Genomic DNA, 14034 nt, shown 5'->3' on the forward strand with positions numbered 1-14034 from the left:
CCCCCTTATATTCTTTTTTGTGTCCAGAACAAGGTTTTTTTTTCACATCTGGGACCACGCTGACAGAACTGGATTAGTTATACAATTATTAAGTATAAGAATTCCACCGATAGTGATCCTTGACCAAGCGCTTCCTGAGTGCCGGGAATTTTGCTAAGGGGTCTTATCCTCACAGTGGTCCCAGGAAATAGATATTATTCTTGTTCTTATTTTCAGATGAGGAAACAGTGGGACAGGCTCCCAGTCACACAGCAAGAATAGTGAAGCTGGGCTCCAAATCCGGTTCTGCCTCGTTCCAAAAGCTCTGCTCCCCACCCTCACACATCTAATTCAACAGACTCATTTAACAAGTAGGGAAACTGAGGTCCAAGAGGGTGAGTGACGTGCCCAAGGTCACACAGCGAGTTCAGGAGGTTGTTACTATAACTGAATCTTCTGGGTCTCCCTATTGGGGCTCTTTCTATGGCACCTGCTGCTCAGGGAACGGTGAGATTTGAAGGCTGGGCTAAGGTCTGGGGGCCATGGGAGCTACTGAATTTTCTGGGCAGAGTCAGGACGATATTTCACACACCAAAGGAAGGCTATGCCCGGGGCTTCTCTTCCTTCAACTGTGGTGGAGGAGGAGAGGGATGCGGAGACTGACACTTTCCAGCCCCAACAGGAGCTGTCGTCTCTTAGCAAGACAGCCTGGGTCCTCCCGCCCTTCCTCTTTAGTCACAGGCAGCTGGGCCCCCAGATCTCAGGAGCTGGTGTCTGATGCTCTGCAGATTACGCTGTTGGTGGGGGTGGGCTGGCTTGGATGCTGGTGGCGTGACCGCTCAGTCATCCTGTGCGGATCAGAGACCCGATGGCACCAGCTGCTTACTGCTGAGGTCCCTAGGACAGGGGACCCTGCAGTGGAAACTCCCCAGAGGAGCTTGGGGATACTCCACTCACCCACCTCCTGCTTGTTTATCTGTCTTTTTGGCCTGCCTCCGCCAGGATTTGGGTGTTTGTTTTAAAGATTCAGGGTTTAGGATCCAAGAAAGCCAGGGATGGAGTGTAGCGGGGCATGAAGCTTGCGGATGTCAACATCAGGCCGACCAGAGCTCAGAGCCTCCCTCCACCACCTCCTGGCCTGTGGCCTTTAGCAAGTTATTTTTCCCGTTTGCAAAAGTGGGGACAAGAACAAAACTTATCTCATGGAGCTGTTGTGAGTTAGAGAGGAGATGGGTGTGCCAGGACCCCTCAGCATAATGTGTGCTACGCAGCATGTGTTCCCGCCTCAGTTATAATTCTTCCTCGTCCTCTGTCTCCTCCTCCTCGCTGTAAGAACTAGGGAAGTCCTTGAGCCTCAGTTTCCTCTTTTGCAGTGGAGCTAATGATACCTTTCTCTTGGAGCTGTTGTGAGGACTTCAGTGAGAAAGGGAGGTAAACAGCCCCCCACCATCCCCACCCCATTTCTGCTGCTTCTTCACTAACTCCACACACTGGCTGGCTCTGCTGGGGCTGAGGTGTCCCATACCTGCTCTTCCAGAACACAGGAACTGGACCTTGACACCTAGCCTTTACTAGTTATGCAACCTTGGACAAGTCATTTCAGCTCTCTGGGCCCCAGTTTCTTGTCTGTGTAAAATGGGAGGTGATCAGACCCTATAAGGCTGTCGAAGAAATGACAGGTGATGGTGCAGGCAAGGTACCTAGCACTCTGCCTGCCACCGAGTAGGTACTCGAGAAGTACCAGCAATTTTTATTATTACTGCCAATGCCCAGCCATGGCCTGGCACTGGTGAATTAGGTACGAAGGAGAAGGAGAAGTTTGCATGAAACCCTCCAGCTCGGGTGAGGAACAAAAGGGGAAGCAGGTAAGGCATTTCCATTGAGCTCCTATGGGAGGTTGGGGATGCTCACATAGACCATCTTATTTTGTTCTCACAGTAACTCTTGCAAGAGGAGAATTATTAACCCCATTTTACAGATGGGGAAACTGAGGCCCAAGAAGGGCAGTCGGCTGCCTACGGTTGAGGGCTTAGAGCTGATCAGGAGTTTGGGTGGGGGCAGGGGAGGTGGGATTTGGAGAGCTGTTGGGTTGATTCCAGGGCTTTCTGGCCTGTCTGAGAGGCTGCCTCCAGAGGTGGGGCTGGGTGGGGCTGGGTCCCTGCATGATTCAGGTAGGAGTCAGCTCTGGATTTCCAAATAGTGGGTGGGACCCAGCAGGGGCGAGACTTCTCCAGGGGCATTGAAATCTAGGCCCTAGCTGGAGCCTCTGGGAGGGTTGCCAGAAGCCCGAGGTAGGGGTAGGCAGAGAGGGAGAAACCCTGACCCACATTGCCAGCGGGGTACAGGAAAGAGGGAAGAGGGTGCCGCTGCAGCTGGGAGGGGATCAGGGCCCAAGGGGAGCTGGCCCTGTGAGTGTTGGGGGTGCTGGCCAATGGGCCCCGCCGGGGAAGACAGGGAACCTTGAGGCCGGGCACTTCCTTTTCTGGGGGTGGTCACTGCAGATGGATGGGGTGGCGGTCACCTGATGAAGCTGGCCTTGGACCCTCACCCACTTGTAGAAGGTCTGTATCTTTTCATTCATTCAATCACTCATATTTTATTCAATCAAACAACATTTGCAGGCATCTTCTGTAGGCCAGAGCTTGTGTTTGGTCCTGGGGATGCAAGAGTGATCAAGTCTTCCACCGCTCAACACAATCCAGCGTGCCGTGAAGCCTGCTGTGGGCAGAGAAGTCACAGGAATTTCCTGGGAGGACAGAGAGAGGGGGAGGCGGTGTGTCAGGGGACACTGGAGTTGGGCCTTGCCCAGCCAGTGGAAGCTCACCAACCCGAGTACTAGGAAAACTCCCCAGATGTTGAGGCCACAGGCTTTGGACTAGAGGGACAAGGAAAAGTGACACTGTGTGGTGGCCTTTCCCAGGGCCTGGGGCAAAGGCCGGCCCAGACCTCTCCTTTGTGTTTCCGGTTGCATGCTGGACCTTGCTGCCCAGATGGACCCAATAGAATGAGTCCAAATTCAAATGCCATCTCCCCCAGCCTGCTCCCCTCCCTGATTCCGTCCCTGGGTATGATTGCCAACATCAAGCCAGAAACCTAGGTGCCCTCCTCAGCACCTCTCGTTCCTTCAGGTGCCAATCGGTCACCAAGCCCTGACGCCTCTTCTGCCATCATTACTCTCGCTTTCCCCTCCCCCATATGTCAGTATGACCCTGTCCCTGGAGGACTGCCCACTGTCTCACCTCTGTCCTCTCCTTCATCGCATCCATCTGGGTATCTCCAGCACCAGTCATAGAGTCTGGCCACAGTGAGGGCCCAGTCACTCCATGCCAGACTGTTCTCAGAGACCATCTGATTTGACCTTTATATTGTTCGGACAGGGAAGCGGCCGCCTGGAGTGGGGCAGAGACGTGTCTAAAGTCAGGCCCTGGAAGAACTGAGCTTTGAATTCGGGTCTCCTGACTCCCAGCCTCAGGCTCTTTTCCCAAGGCTAGGACCACCCAAGCGTTTGTCCCTTTGAGTCTAGTAGCTGGCTTGGGAATAAGGAGTCAGCAGAAAGGCCAGGCGGGGAACTTGCTGGGCCCAGAGCCTTAAGGGAGGGAGGACCTGGTAGCAGAAATGGGTCTCATTCAAGCTCTTCTCTCCTTTCTTTAGCACCAGAAAGCCCCCTTTTCTTTGGTACTTGGACCCCCGAATCTCTCCCCAGACCCCATCCCTTTTGCTGATTATCCATGACTTACGGCTCCTCGCCGGGGGGCCCCGGATCTGTGGTTGGGGATGGGGGTGTGGGTGGGGGGAAGCTGAAGCCTGTCCCAGCACCCCAGGGCCCTAGGCCCTCTCTCTGCCCCACTCCCTCCCCAGGTCTGCCCTGGCTTGCTCTGTCCCCCTGGGGCGGCTGGCTTTTGTCCCAGCGGAGCACGGGAACAGCTCGGGTGGGGACATAGGAGGGGTTTCCCAGCACATCTCACCTCTCCCACCTGGCATGGTTCCCACCCTGCACCTGTGGCTCTCACCCTCCCACCCTGGGAACTGGCATAAGGACTCAGAAGTGGAGCCCACAGGACGGTTCAATGTGCTGGGGAAACTGAGGGAGAAAATTTGTGGGCGTGGGGACCAGGAGACTCTGTGTGTCCTAGCGCCCCATCCCGCCCCCTGCTAGGATCTGTTGCCCCAGCTATAAAATCGAGGTACCGGATGTTGGTGTTCTGGAAACTCCGCAGGTAGATGTGAGTCCGGCTAGAGTTGCCAACTCTGGCCAGCCATGAAATCGGAGTTGGGAGATCTCTGAAAACAATGCCTCCTAATAACGCATCATTGCGTCAGTAGACTTGTGTGCATGATCTCACTGCATTTTAGATCAATCCTCGGGGATGCTGCTTATGAGTATCCCTGCTCTGCAGATGAGAATGCTGAAGACCAGAAAGGGTAAACACCCGGTCCAAGGTGACGCAGCTAGTAAGCTGTGAGTCTGGATTTGAGCTCAAGTCTCCTGCACTGGGAGCCTATCCTGTTCATTTCTGGCAGCAGAGGTTTAGGCAGACATGTGGCCTCAAAGGGCAGAGCCTCTAGATCTGTGGAGGGTAGTGGGTTTCCCATTCAGAAACAATGCGCAGGCCAGCCTGGACTGCTCCTTGTCGAGCCCCCTTTCCTCTCTGGGGGCCGAGGTGTGTGGTTCAGGCCCCCGCTTCAAGCCGGAGATACTCTCGGTTCTGCCTTGGAGCCTTGGCTGACCTCAGCGTTGCACATCATCTCTGGGCCTCAGTTTCCCACACAAGTGCCTCAAGGATCTCGGGTGAAAAACCGCTTTCGCTGCAATCAGAATAATTAATAAACTGTTTTGGCTAGGGCGGGAACAGAGGAAGTGGGCGGCGGCGCTGCCGAGGTGACAGCGGCCTGGAGAGGTGGAGCCAGGGAATGGGGGGGGGACGGGCCGGAGCTCCCCGGCAGAGACACACCCCAGGAGCCGGCCTCCTGCATCCCACACGCACCAGCCTCCTCGAACTATGCGTGAGTCCGACCCTGATGCCCCCGGGGAAACCTCTTTGCCTCCGGGTGGAGCCTCGACGGCCAGGCTCCGCGCTAATCTCTCTCACTCGGCAGGGAGGAGTCGCTCGCTCCGGTTCCCGCTGCTCCTGCTGCTGCTGCTGCCGCCGCCCCAGGTCCTGCCCGAGGACCCCCGGACGCCCGCGCCGGGTAGGCGGCCCCCTCCTTGCCCCCTGGCAGCCCTCAGCCCTGCGCCCTCGCCTGGCCCCTCCCCCTGCTCTGCCCTGGGGCCGACCCAGTTTCCCCCTTCTGCTCTCCGTGCCCGGGCTGGGGGAGGGCGCTGAGGCTGCTGGTGGGAGAGGGGCTCTCTGAAGACCCCCCCCCCCCCGGGTGTGTGTGGCCTTGCCTAGGGCGCTACAGGGTGTTTTCTGGGGAGAGGGCAGACTGGGCTCTTGTGAGAAGGGACAGCCCCTCTCCAGCTCCCTCACCTGTTCTGGGCCCCAAGCTGTCCAAGCCCCTTCCCGCCACCCCCCCCCACCCCCCCCACCCCGCCCCACCAACAACCCCGCTGTTTTCTGCGGGTGGAGGGCATAGTGGGGGGACTCTTTCCCAGGAAGCTGCAGGCACCAGGGGGAAAACCCTCTGGCAAGTTCTGTCTCTCCAGCCTCTAACTTTCTGGGGCCCCATGGGGATTCTCAGCCCTAGGGGAGAAGATCTCCCTTGATGAGGGTCCTGGGGACACCAGCCATTCTGGCAAAGAATCAAGGTGGAAATATATTTACAGAGCTGGGTTGCTTCCCCTGAGGTTTAAATCCTCAGCTCTGAGGTCCCCCCCTCCCCCGGGCAGGTTATTTAGGCTCGGGTAAGCGCCATAATTCTCTCTAGCTCACATAGCACATGGTGGGCTAAGGGTTTGAACTTGATCTGTCTTACTCTAGGCACTTTGCAAGGTCTTTCCATAGAGAGCACCCCCCCACCCATCCCGTGTCACTCCCCTCCGTGGACCCTGGTTTCATCACCCAGAAGATGATGGGGAAAGTCAGATCCTGCAAAATTCCACCACTCCTGCCCCCCACCATGCATGTACCAGGTTCCAGGTGAAGGAACTCAGCTCCACCCTCTCAGCCAGCCTCCCTCCCCCAGCTTACCGCCGGCATGTGTATGTGTGCGTGTGTGCACGCGTGCAGGTGTGCGAGGCCTGGACATAGCTTCCTCCGCCACCTGGCTGTATGATCCATCCCTCTCTGGGTCTCCACTTCCTATCTGTAAAATGGGGGCAAGAGAGGACTGGGGTGGGGTGGGGAGAGGGGTCTGAGCTTTCTGTTGTGTTGCGGTAGGGATTTGGTGCTCAGAGGAGAGAAGAAAGATGTGAATCAGACCAGGTTTCCTAGAGGAAAGGGTTTGAGTGGGTGGCATTTGATGAAGCCAGGAAGAAGGTGGAAGGTGCTCCAGAGTTTGGGTAGGAGGAAAGGACCAGTGGGTGGGAAGAAGAGAAAGAGGGCTCATGTGGCCAGCACTTTACAGTTTACAAAGCCCCGCTATGGGCCTCCACTTCTTGGTGCTCATAGCAGCCCTGCCAGGGAGATGTGTCACCCCCATTCTAGAGAAGGAGAGCTGAGGCCCAGAGGGGAGGGCCCATGTATCTGAGACCCCAGCAGCAGAGCCTGGGGCTGATCAGGTTGCCTCAGTGACTGGACTTGTCAGCCCCTGGATCAGCACAGCACTTCCTCTGGGGCCCCATCCACGATGCCCTCCCCCCAGGGTACGAAGGGCTGGCCCGCCTGTCTTCCTGTGTGTTCATGAATGCCCAGCGAGCCCTGGTCTGTGCCCTTTTGTTTTTGTCTTTTGGACTTATCTTTATATCATAAGTGTTTAAGTGGAATTATTCTTTTCACTCCACAAACATTCCCAAGGGCTTGATTTAAGTTTTTGGCTGGACTTGGAGGCACGGCGCTGGGAGGGGCCCACCATCTCTCAGGGAGTCAGAAATGCTAAAACACTGTTCTCCGAGGGGGTCGGGGCCATGACTGAGGGACACACGGGGCTCTGTGAGGCTCGGGGGAGGGAGCAGGTCCCTCTCCAGTGTGAGGAACCCAGGGGGGCTTCCCGGATGTGCTGATGTTTGCTTGGACCCTGAAGGAGGTGGTGAGTGGCGGGAAGTGAGGCTTTAGTATGAGACTCTGTAAGGGCTTTCTGATGGAAGCAACGGCAGAGCTGAAGCCTAAAGCTCTGGACCTCAGGAGGCAGAGGGAAGCATGGGGAGCAGTAGAGCAAGAGGCAGGTGCTGGCTGGCAATGGCCTTGGAATGTGGGTGAGGAGGCAGAACTCAGTGGGTCGGACAGGTGACTTGGGCTGAGACTGGAGGCCAGGAAGCCTTTAAGGAGGGCTGCTGCAAGGTCAAAGGGAAGAGCGATGACAAACTGGGTGCAGGGCCTGTACTTGGTCCTTCAAGTCTGTGAGGGAACTGAGGTGAACGATGCCTGGGCATCTGCCCCAGGAAGCCAGAGCCTGTTCGTGCCCTCAGAGGTACAGCAGAGGCCGGCCCCCGGGAGGATGAGGGCTGCAGACTCCTCTGGGGGCAGGTGGCTTCTCGTGTGTGGAAGGAGATTGAGTCTGGCTTGGAGGGCAAGGCCATGCCAGGGGAGTCTTAATGCTCAAGTTCCTCCAGCCCCTGGTCTTGGCTTAGTGTTCTCTCCTGGGCTAGGGATACGGCATGCCCTGGCAATCAGAGCTCTGTGCCAGGAAGAGGGTCCTGAGGCAGTTAGCCCTGGCACATGGCGGGGGACCCCAGGCTGTTCCAGGCCTCCCCGCTGCCCACTGCCTGCCACCTTGTATCTGCAGCACCAGCTGGGCTTGTGGGCCAGGAGGGGGCTTCCTCTCCAGCCGCCTCTTCCAGCTGTGGGCCCAGCTGTCGGGGCCTGGGGTGGTGGCGGCTGGCCTCTGGCTGCTGACTCGGCTGGGTGTAGGGGCTGGGGTCCAGGTCTGGCTAGTCAGGGCACCCCCCCCCCTTTTTTTTCTCTTTGGCTGCCAAGCCCCTGCAGCTTCTCTAAATATTCTTCTTAGGAAATTTCAGCTCAACCTCTTGCTACCCGGTGCGTCTGCATCCTGAAGGACATCGTGTTCCCCTACTGTGCCCAGAGCCCTAACTCCTGGGCTGGGGAACATTTCCTTGCCTGAATCCACAGAAAATTCTGGAACCGGGCAGTACTGGATAGCCCTCATCTGTGGGAATGTGTGCAGGATGAGTGGGCTGATCAGCTAACTCCACCTCTGGGGTGCCTTGAGGATTCAGTGAGAGCAAGTTGCAAGGTTCTCTGCTGATGGGGTGGGGGATTCATAGTGATGCAAATAATGGAGATATTTGGAGATCCAATATGCTTGACCCAGAGTAGAGAAGAAGGGGAGGCAGAAAAGGAGGCATCTTAGAGCCCGCCTGTTCCATCCCCTTTCTGGGAAACATAGGAAAAATGAGGCCCAGAGGGTGGAAGGCACTTTGCCTAGAGACATACACCCAGTAAAGGGCAGCCACTCTCTCCATACATTTCCCCAGCACCTACTTGGTACCTGGCCCCGTGCCGGGAACTTGGTTGATCCGGAGCCTGCATCTCCCCAGTTTTCCTTCTGGATGGTTTATTATACAGGGTGTCCTCCACTGAGCCCAGCACTGAGCTGGCATGAAAGCATGCCAGATTTAAGTTAGACTGAAGGAAAGCCTTTCTTTGTGAGTAGTTCCAGAGCTCTAGTTGCGTCAGGGGATGATGATCCCTCTGAGGTCACTCCCAGTTCGTGGATCCAACCCCATCCTCTTCCCAAATCCAGGCCTAAGAACCTCCAGGGGGAAGAAGCGGGGGAAAGAGAAAGGAGTCCAAGTCTTGGCTCTGCAACTTCAAAGCTGTGGGTCTTGGGGCCAGTCTCCTGTGAGTGAGTCTCACATCCCTCCTTTGTGCCACAGGGAGTCTCATCCACCCTCCTGGGGACTGCTGGGCAGATAAAGAGTGTGGGGGGGTGCAAGCTGTGGAGTGGTTGCTAGAGCCCCGGATTTCCTGGCAACCGTGACGGTCCAGTGTGGTCAGGCTCATGCCGGGGAAGAGGCACTCAGGCTCCTCTCTGCCCACCCGGACCCCCTGGGGCCCCAGTGGAAGCCATTGTCCTCACTGGGGAGAGTTTTTCTTGCCTAGGGCAGCTGGTGTTTATAGAAAGATCATGGAGGAGGAGGGAGGGAAAGTTGGACAGCAGGTCCGGGAGGGAGGAGCCTCCGCTGGACACAGCCTCTCTTGGCAGGAGAGGGACGTGGGCAGGAGCCCGGGCAGAACTCTAGGGCAGGAAGTGGGAAGCTTCCAGGCTAGTCCTTGGAGCCAGCTTCCAGGGCTGGGAAGATGAGAGGTGTCTTTGGCCAAGCTTGGGGTCACCATTCTCTTGGCTTCATTTTATTGACTCCACAAACATGTGTCGAGCTGTGGCCAGCACATCTGCATCCCCTGGGCGGCTGGATCTCTCCAGGACTTGGGTTGAGCCCCCGTGTATGCATGGCCTGTGTTACGGAGGAGAAACTGGGGGAGGTATGGCCCCCTCTCCTGGGAGCTCATGGTGGAGAAGAGCAGGTTGAGTGGGAACATGGAGCGGGGTGATGGACAATCAGGGTGGGAACATGGAGCAGGGCAAAGGACATTCAGGGGAGGTTTTCTGGAGGAGGCAAGGCGTGAGCAAGGCGTGAGCCCACTGGGAGGGTCAGGTGGTCCTGGAGGGGTTTGTTAAGGAAGAGCAGCAGTCTGGGCAAAGGAAGAAGAGCTTTTGGCTTTGGGGCTAAGGCTTGGGGCTGCCACACCTCTTGAGGTCCTTTGGAGAGCCCTGCTGTGGTAGGGATGGGAAAACAGCCCAGAGAAGGGCTGGGCTTTTAGCCTTGTGCACCAGGGTTGGGAGCCAGGCAGCGGGGGCTCCAGGGGCTCCTGGGCAGGTGAGGGAGGCAGATAGGCAGCGTGTCATGAGCAGGAGGAATCAATGAGGAGAGTTCCAGAGCCCTGAGCCAGCTGGGGGGGATTATCCACTCACCCTCCTTGGCATTCTGGACCTGTGGCTGTGGGAGGGGAGGCTGAGTCCTGTCTGCTGGGTCTGCCTGTGTCAGCTTGATAAGACCATTTTGTCCAGGCCCCTTCCTGTTGGCCCTTTCCTCCTGCATCCCTACAGGGTTCCACAGAGATGCCATTGTGAGGCCGTGGGGAGTTGCCAGGGCTTAAGCAAAACTATTTGCATGATTTCTGTGGTTCTCTTCTTGCTTGCTGGCATGCCTCTCTCTGTGTGTGTGTGTGTGTCTGTGTGTGTTTGGGCATGTGGTGCTGCTGTCAGTCCTTGCCTGGGGTCATGCCCTCTGGTCACAACACCCTTCTGCTGTCTGTTGTTACCCTCTCGGCCCCCAATAATCAGTTGTACAAAGGATAGGAGTTCCCTGTAATGTTGGCTCTGAGCTTAGATGAGGAAATGTGTTTGCTCAAGGGAGTCTGGTGTTTTCTGTGTGAGGCCAGGGAAGCAGTCCCTGCCGGGATCCAGGAGACCTGGGTCTGCAGGAGGCCCAGCTCTGTTCTCTGTCCTTGGCCAAGCCTCCACCTCTCCCTGAGCCTCAGTTTCCCTTGCTGAGCTGTAATGAACACCGAATGAGCTCTGAGAAGTCTCTAACTCTGCTGTTGAAGAATCACTAAAGCAGTGTGGATTTGAGAAAAGGGGCTGTGGTCAGCAAGACCTGGAGTAGACACCAGGAGGGACTTTACTGGTGGGATTTCTCCAGGAGGCAGGAGGGCTGATGCCAGAGCTCCACGCACCTCCTTAGGAGATTTTTCCAGCCCTAGCTCTCCTGTTTCCTTTTCCCTGACCTTCCTTAAGATCCTAGAGCCCAGAATCTAGTCTGACATGCCCCCAGGCTGGGCCTATCAAGAACAGGGGCTGAGGCAGCTGGGACTCCCCTCAAAGCCACCATTTGTCTGCAAGGATCTAGGAAACTTCTTTCCTTGGTCTTGACTGTCAAGTCTGGGCGCCGTGGGGTGGAAGTGAAGGGCAGTTGGTCTGGTGTGACTTGCTAGGTGACCTGTGTGGGCTTCTCCTTGTCTGGCCTCAATTTCCCCATCTGCAAGTGGGCATTATGATTCCCGCTCTACCCCACTTCTGCAAAAATAGAGGGAAGGTGGGCGATCCTGGCTTCCTAGTGTCCAGGTAGCTGGTTTGAGAGAACCCTGCCTTCCTTATCCCTTTTCTGGACTCCACAAACCCCGCCCTTGGTGCTGGGCTCTGACCTGACAGGAAGCGAGCGAGCGCTCTAGAAGCCTGTGTCTGCAGCATCTTATCAGCTGTTTCCGAACCCTTGGTGTCACAGTTGAGGTCTGGACTCTCCCCCTGCCCGACTCTGATGGCAGCAGGGAGGAGGGGGGACGGGCTGGAGACCAGAGCAGGGCCTGAACAGGGCAGGGCCGCGGGGGCTTCCGTGCATGACTCGGGGAACAGAGAGGGCCCCTGAGTGAGTTAGGACAAAGCTGTGACTTGTGGCCCCACACTTCCCCATCAGGGGCAGGACGGGGCTTGGGAGTGGCTCTAGAGTGGTCTCTGATCTCTGCTTCTCCCCTGCAGTGAACCCCTGTTGTTACTACCCATGCCAGCACCAGGGGATCTGTGTCCGCTTCGGCCTTGACCGCTACCAATGTGACTGCACCCGCACGGGCTATTCTGGCCCCAACTGCACCATCCGTGAGCCGGGCCTCCTGCCCCCACTCCTGTCCTGGCCCCCTTGCTCCCCCGGGCTTGTCCCAAGACCGCCCCCCGCCCCCGACTTCCTGCCCTCGCCCCTGGCCATTGCTCGGTCCTCCTTCCTCACCTGGCTTTGAGCTCTGAGCCTCTCCTCCTGGCCCACGTCACACCCTGGCCCTGTCCCCTGCCCTCACATCTGCTTCTGGCTCTGTCATGTGTCATCTCCCCCGAGCTTCCATCTTTACCCTGCTCTCTGTGTTCTACCTGGTTCCATCTTGGCCTTGTCTCCAGTCCCCATCTTCCCCTCCGGCTACTTCTGGTCCTTCCAGGAGGCCCTGACTGATTGGCTCCCACTGCCCCCGCAGCCGAGCTGTGGACCTGGCTCCGGAATTCGCTGCGACCCAGCCCCTCTTTCCTCCACTTCCTGCTGACGCATGGGCGCTGGTTCTGGGAGTTGATCAATGCCTCCTTCATCCGTGACATGCTCATGCGCCTGGTACTCACAGGTGGGTGGAGGGCAGGGCCCCCCCCAAATCTGGGGAGCAAGACACCTTGCCAGCTCTTGGAATTCTTGGCATCTGATAAGGACAGTGGGTGGGGAGACTATGATGCCAGATTCAACAAGCCCAACCCAAGAGGAGGCCGGGAAGGAGGTGGGACTGGGGATGGGAGCCCCCTTGTCACCACTGTTTTCGCCCCTTCCCTGCAGCGCGTTCCAACCTTATCCCCAGCCCCCCCACCTACAACATAGCGCATGACTACATCAGCTGGGAGTCCTTCTCCAATGTGAGCTATTACACTCGTGTTCTGCCCTCTGTGCCCCAAGACTGCCCCACACCTATGGGGACCAAAGGTAACGGAGATGGGGTTAGAGGGCTGGGCCTGGGGGTCACAGGAGATGCTCTGTTCTCTTTGGGAAAAAAGCAGGCGGAAGAGCAATTATTGACCCATTTCCCGGACCGGTGGGCCAAGGCAAGACATATGACTTATCCAGAACCACAGACAAGGACAGGGTTGGGGAAGGAGGACAGGAAAGGGTGGTAGAGACTCTTGCTGACATCACCTAGAAAGTCAGAGCAGAGTCAGACTGGTGCTTCTGTATTTCCAGGGTGCCTCTTTGCTTGAACCTTGTCTCCTGAACTGGTGGGATCCTGCCGGAATGGGGGTGACCTCAAAGTTGAAATGTAGGAAAGAAGTAGTAGTATGCTATTTGTTGGGTGCTAACTCCGTGTTTGGTTCTTTACTGATGTAAATAGTTTACCCTGCTTCCTCAGTATAGCTTACACATAGAGTCAGAGTTTTTTTCTTTAGTTGCCTAAGACCTCACTTGGTCTCATTGGCAGGAGTCTTTCCTCCCTAGTCCCTCTTCCCGCTCCATCCTCGATTGCCCCAAAACCCAGGGGTTTACTCAGTTCAGAGCCACGAAATCCGCTTCAAGTATAGAGGGGACAAGAGAGGCACTGGTGGGACGCCTGGGTGGCTCAGTTGGTTGAGCGACTGCCTTCGGCTCAGGTCATGATCCTGGAGTCCCGGGATCGAGTCCTGCATCGGGCTCCCTGCTCGGCAGGGAGTCTGCTTCTCCCTCTGACCCTCCCCCCTCTCATGCTCTCTCTCTATCTCATTCTCTCTCAAATAAATAAATAAATAAAAATCTTTAAAAAAAATTAATTAAAAAAAAAAAAAAGAGAGACACTGGTCCACCACTGCCATCACTTCTGTTCCTGCCACGTGGTGTCACTGTTGAACAGCTGTCGGGTGCAGCCCTGTGGTTGTTGAGTTTTTGCCCGCTCAGAACCTTGCATTTGTATTGATGTCCTTCCTTGGGTCTCGAAGGCACTAACTACTCTGATGGTTTGCACTCCCATGTTTAGAGACCATACCTAAAGCATGACTATTCCACCAGATAGCTGGGTCTTGCAGAGTTTCTGGACTCTGCCAGCACTTTGCGGGAACCAGTCCTTGCTCAATGTCAACCTGAGGGATGATTCCAGGTTATAGGGTGCAGACCACTCCCTCCAAATTCCCTTTTGGTGAGTTTCCTTTGGGGTGCTTGATCTCCTTGCCTGCCAGAGGAAACCAGTTGGCCATCTCAATCCAGGGAGGTTCTGTTGATCTCGAACCTTCAACACTGGGCCTCACTTGAGGTATTATGAAAGGATGTCTTTACCAAAACACAAAAATTCAGTTATTCCTTTCTGTGTGAGCATTGGATACTGACTCATCTGACATTAACATAATTAAGGAAGGCTCTTTTTTTTTTTTTTAAGATTTTATTTACTTATTTGAGAGAGAGAGAGAGTGTGTGAGTGAGACTGAGCACAAGTGGTGGGGGAGGGGCAGAAGGAG

At 56.2% G+C, this 14034-nt stretch overlaps 1 protein-coding gene across 4 annotated transcripts in view; it reads left to right on the forward strand.

The window, feature by feature from the left end:
- The first annotated feature begins 4883 nt into the window (after positions 1-4883).
- The window catches only part of PTGS1 (prostaglandin-endoperoxide synthase 1), a 30099-nt gene continuing 20948 nt past the window's right edge, over positions 4884-14034 (forward strand). For 2 of the 4 annotated variants that reach the window (XM_021691153.1, XM_021691152.1), the window contains exons 1-5: positions 4884-4983; positions 5077-5169; positions 11572-11688; positions 12054-12194; positions 12398-12541. In XM_021691153.1, the coding sequence (XP_021546828.1) occupies positions 4980-4983; positions 5077-5169; positions 11572-11688; positions 12054-12194; positions 12398-12541 (499 nt within the window). In that variant the 5' untranslated portion in view covers positions 4884-4979. Of the gene's footprint in view, positions 5170-11571; positions 11689-12053; positions 12195-12397; positions 12542-14034 lie in introns of all 4 variants that reach the window. The other 2 variants (XM_021691154.2, XM_044920390.1) reach the window with 2 other exon arrangements.

The sequence above is a fragment of the Neomonachus schauinslandi genome, chromosome 13 (genome assembly GCF_002201575.2).
Source record: "Neomonachus schauinslandi chromosome 13, ASM220157v2, whole genome shotgun sequence".
In the NCBI taxonomy this organism is placed as follows: domain Eukaryota; kingdom Metazoa; phylum Chordata; class Mammalia; order Carnivora; family Phocidae; genus Neomonachus; species Neomonachus schauinslandi.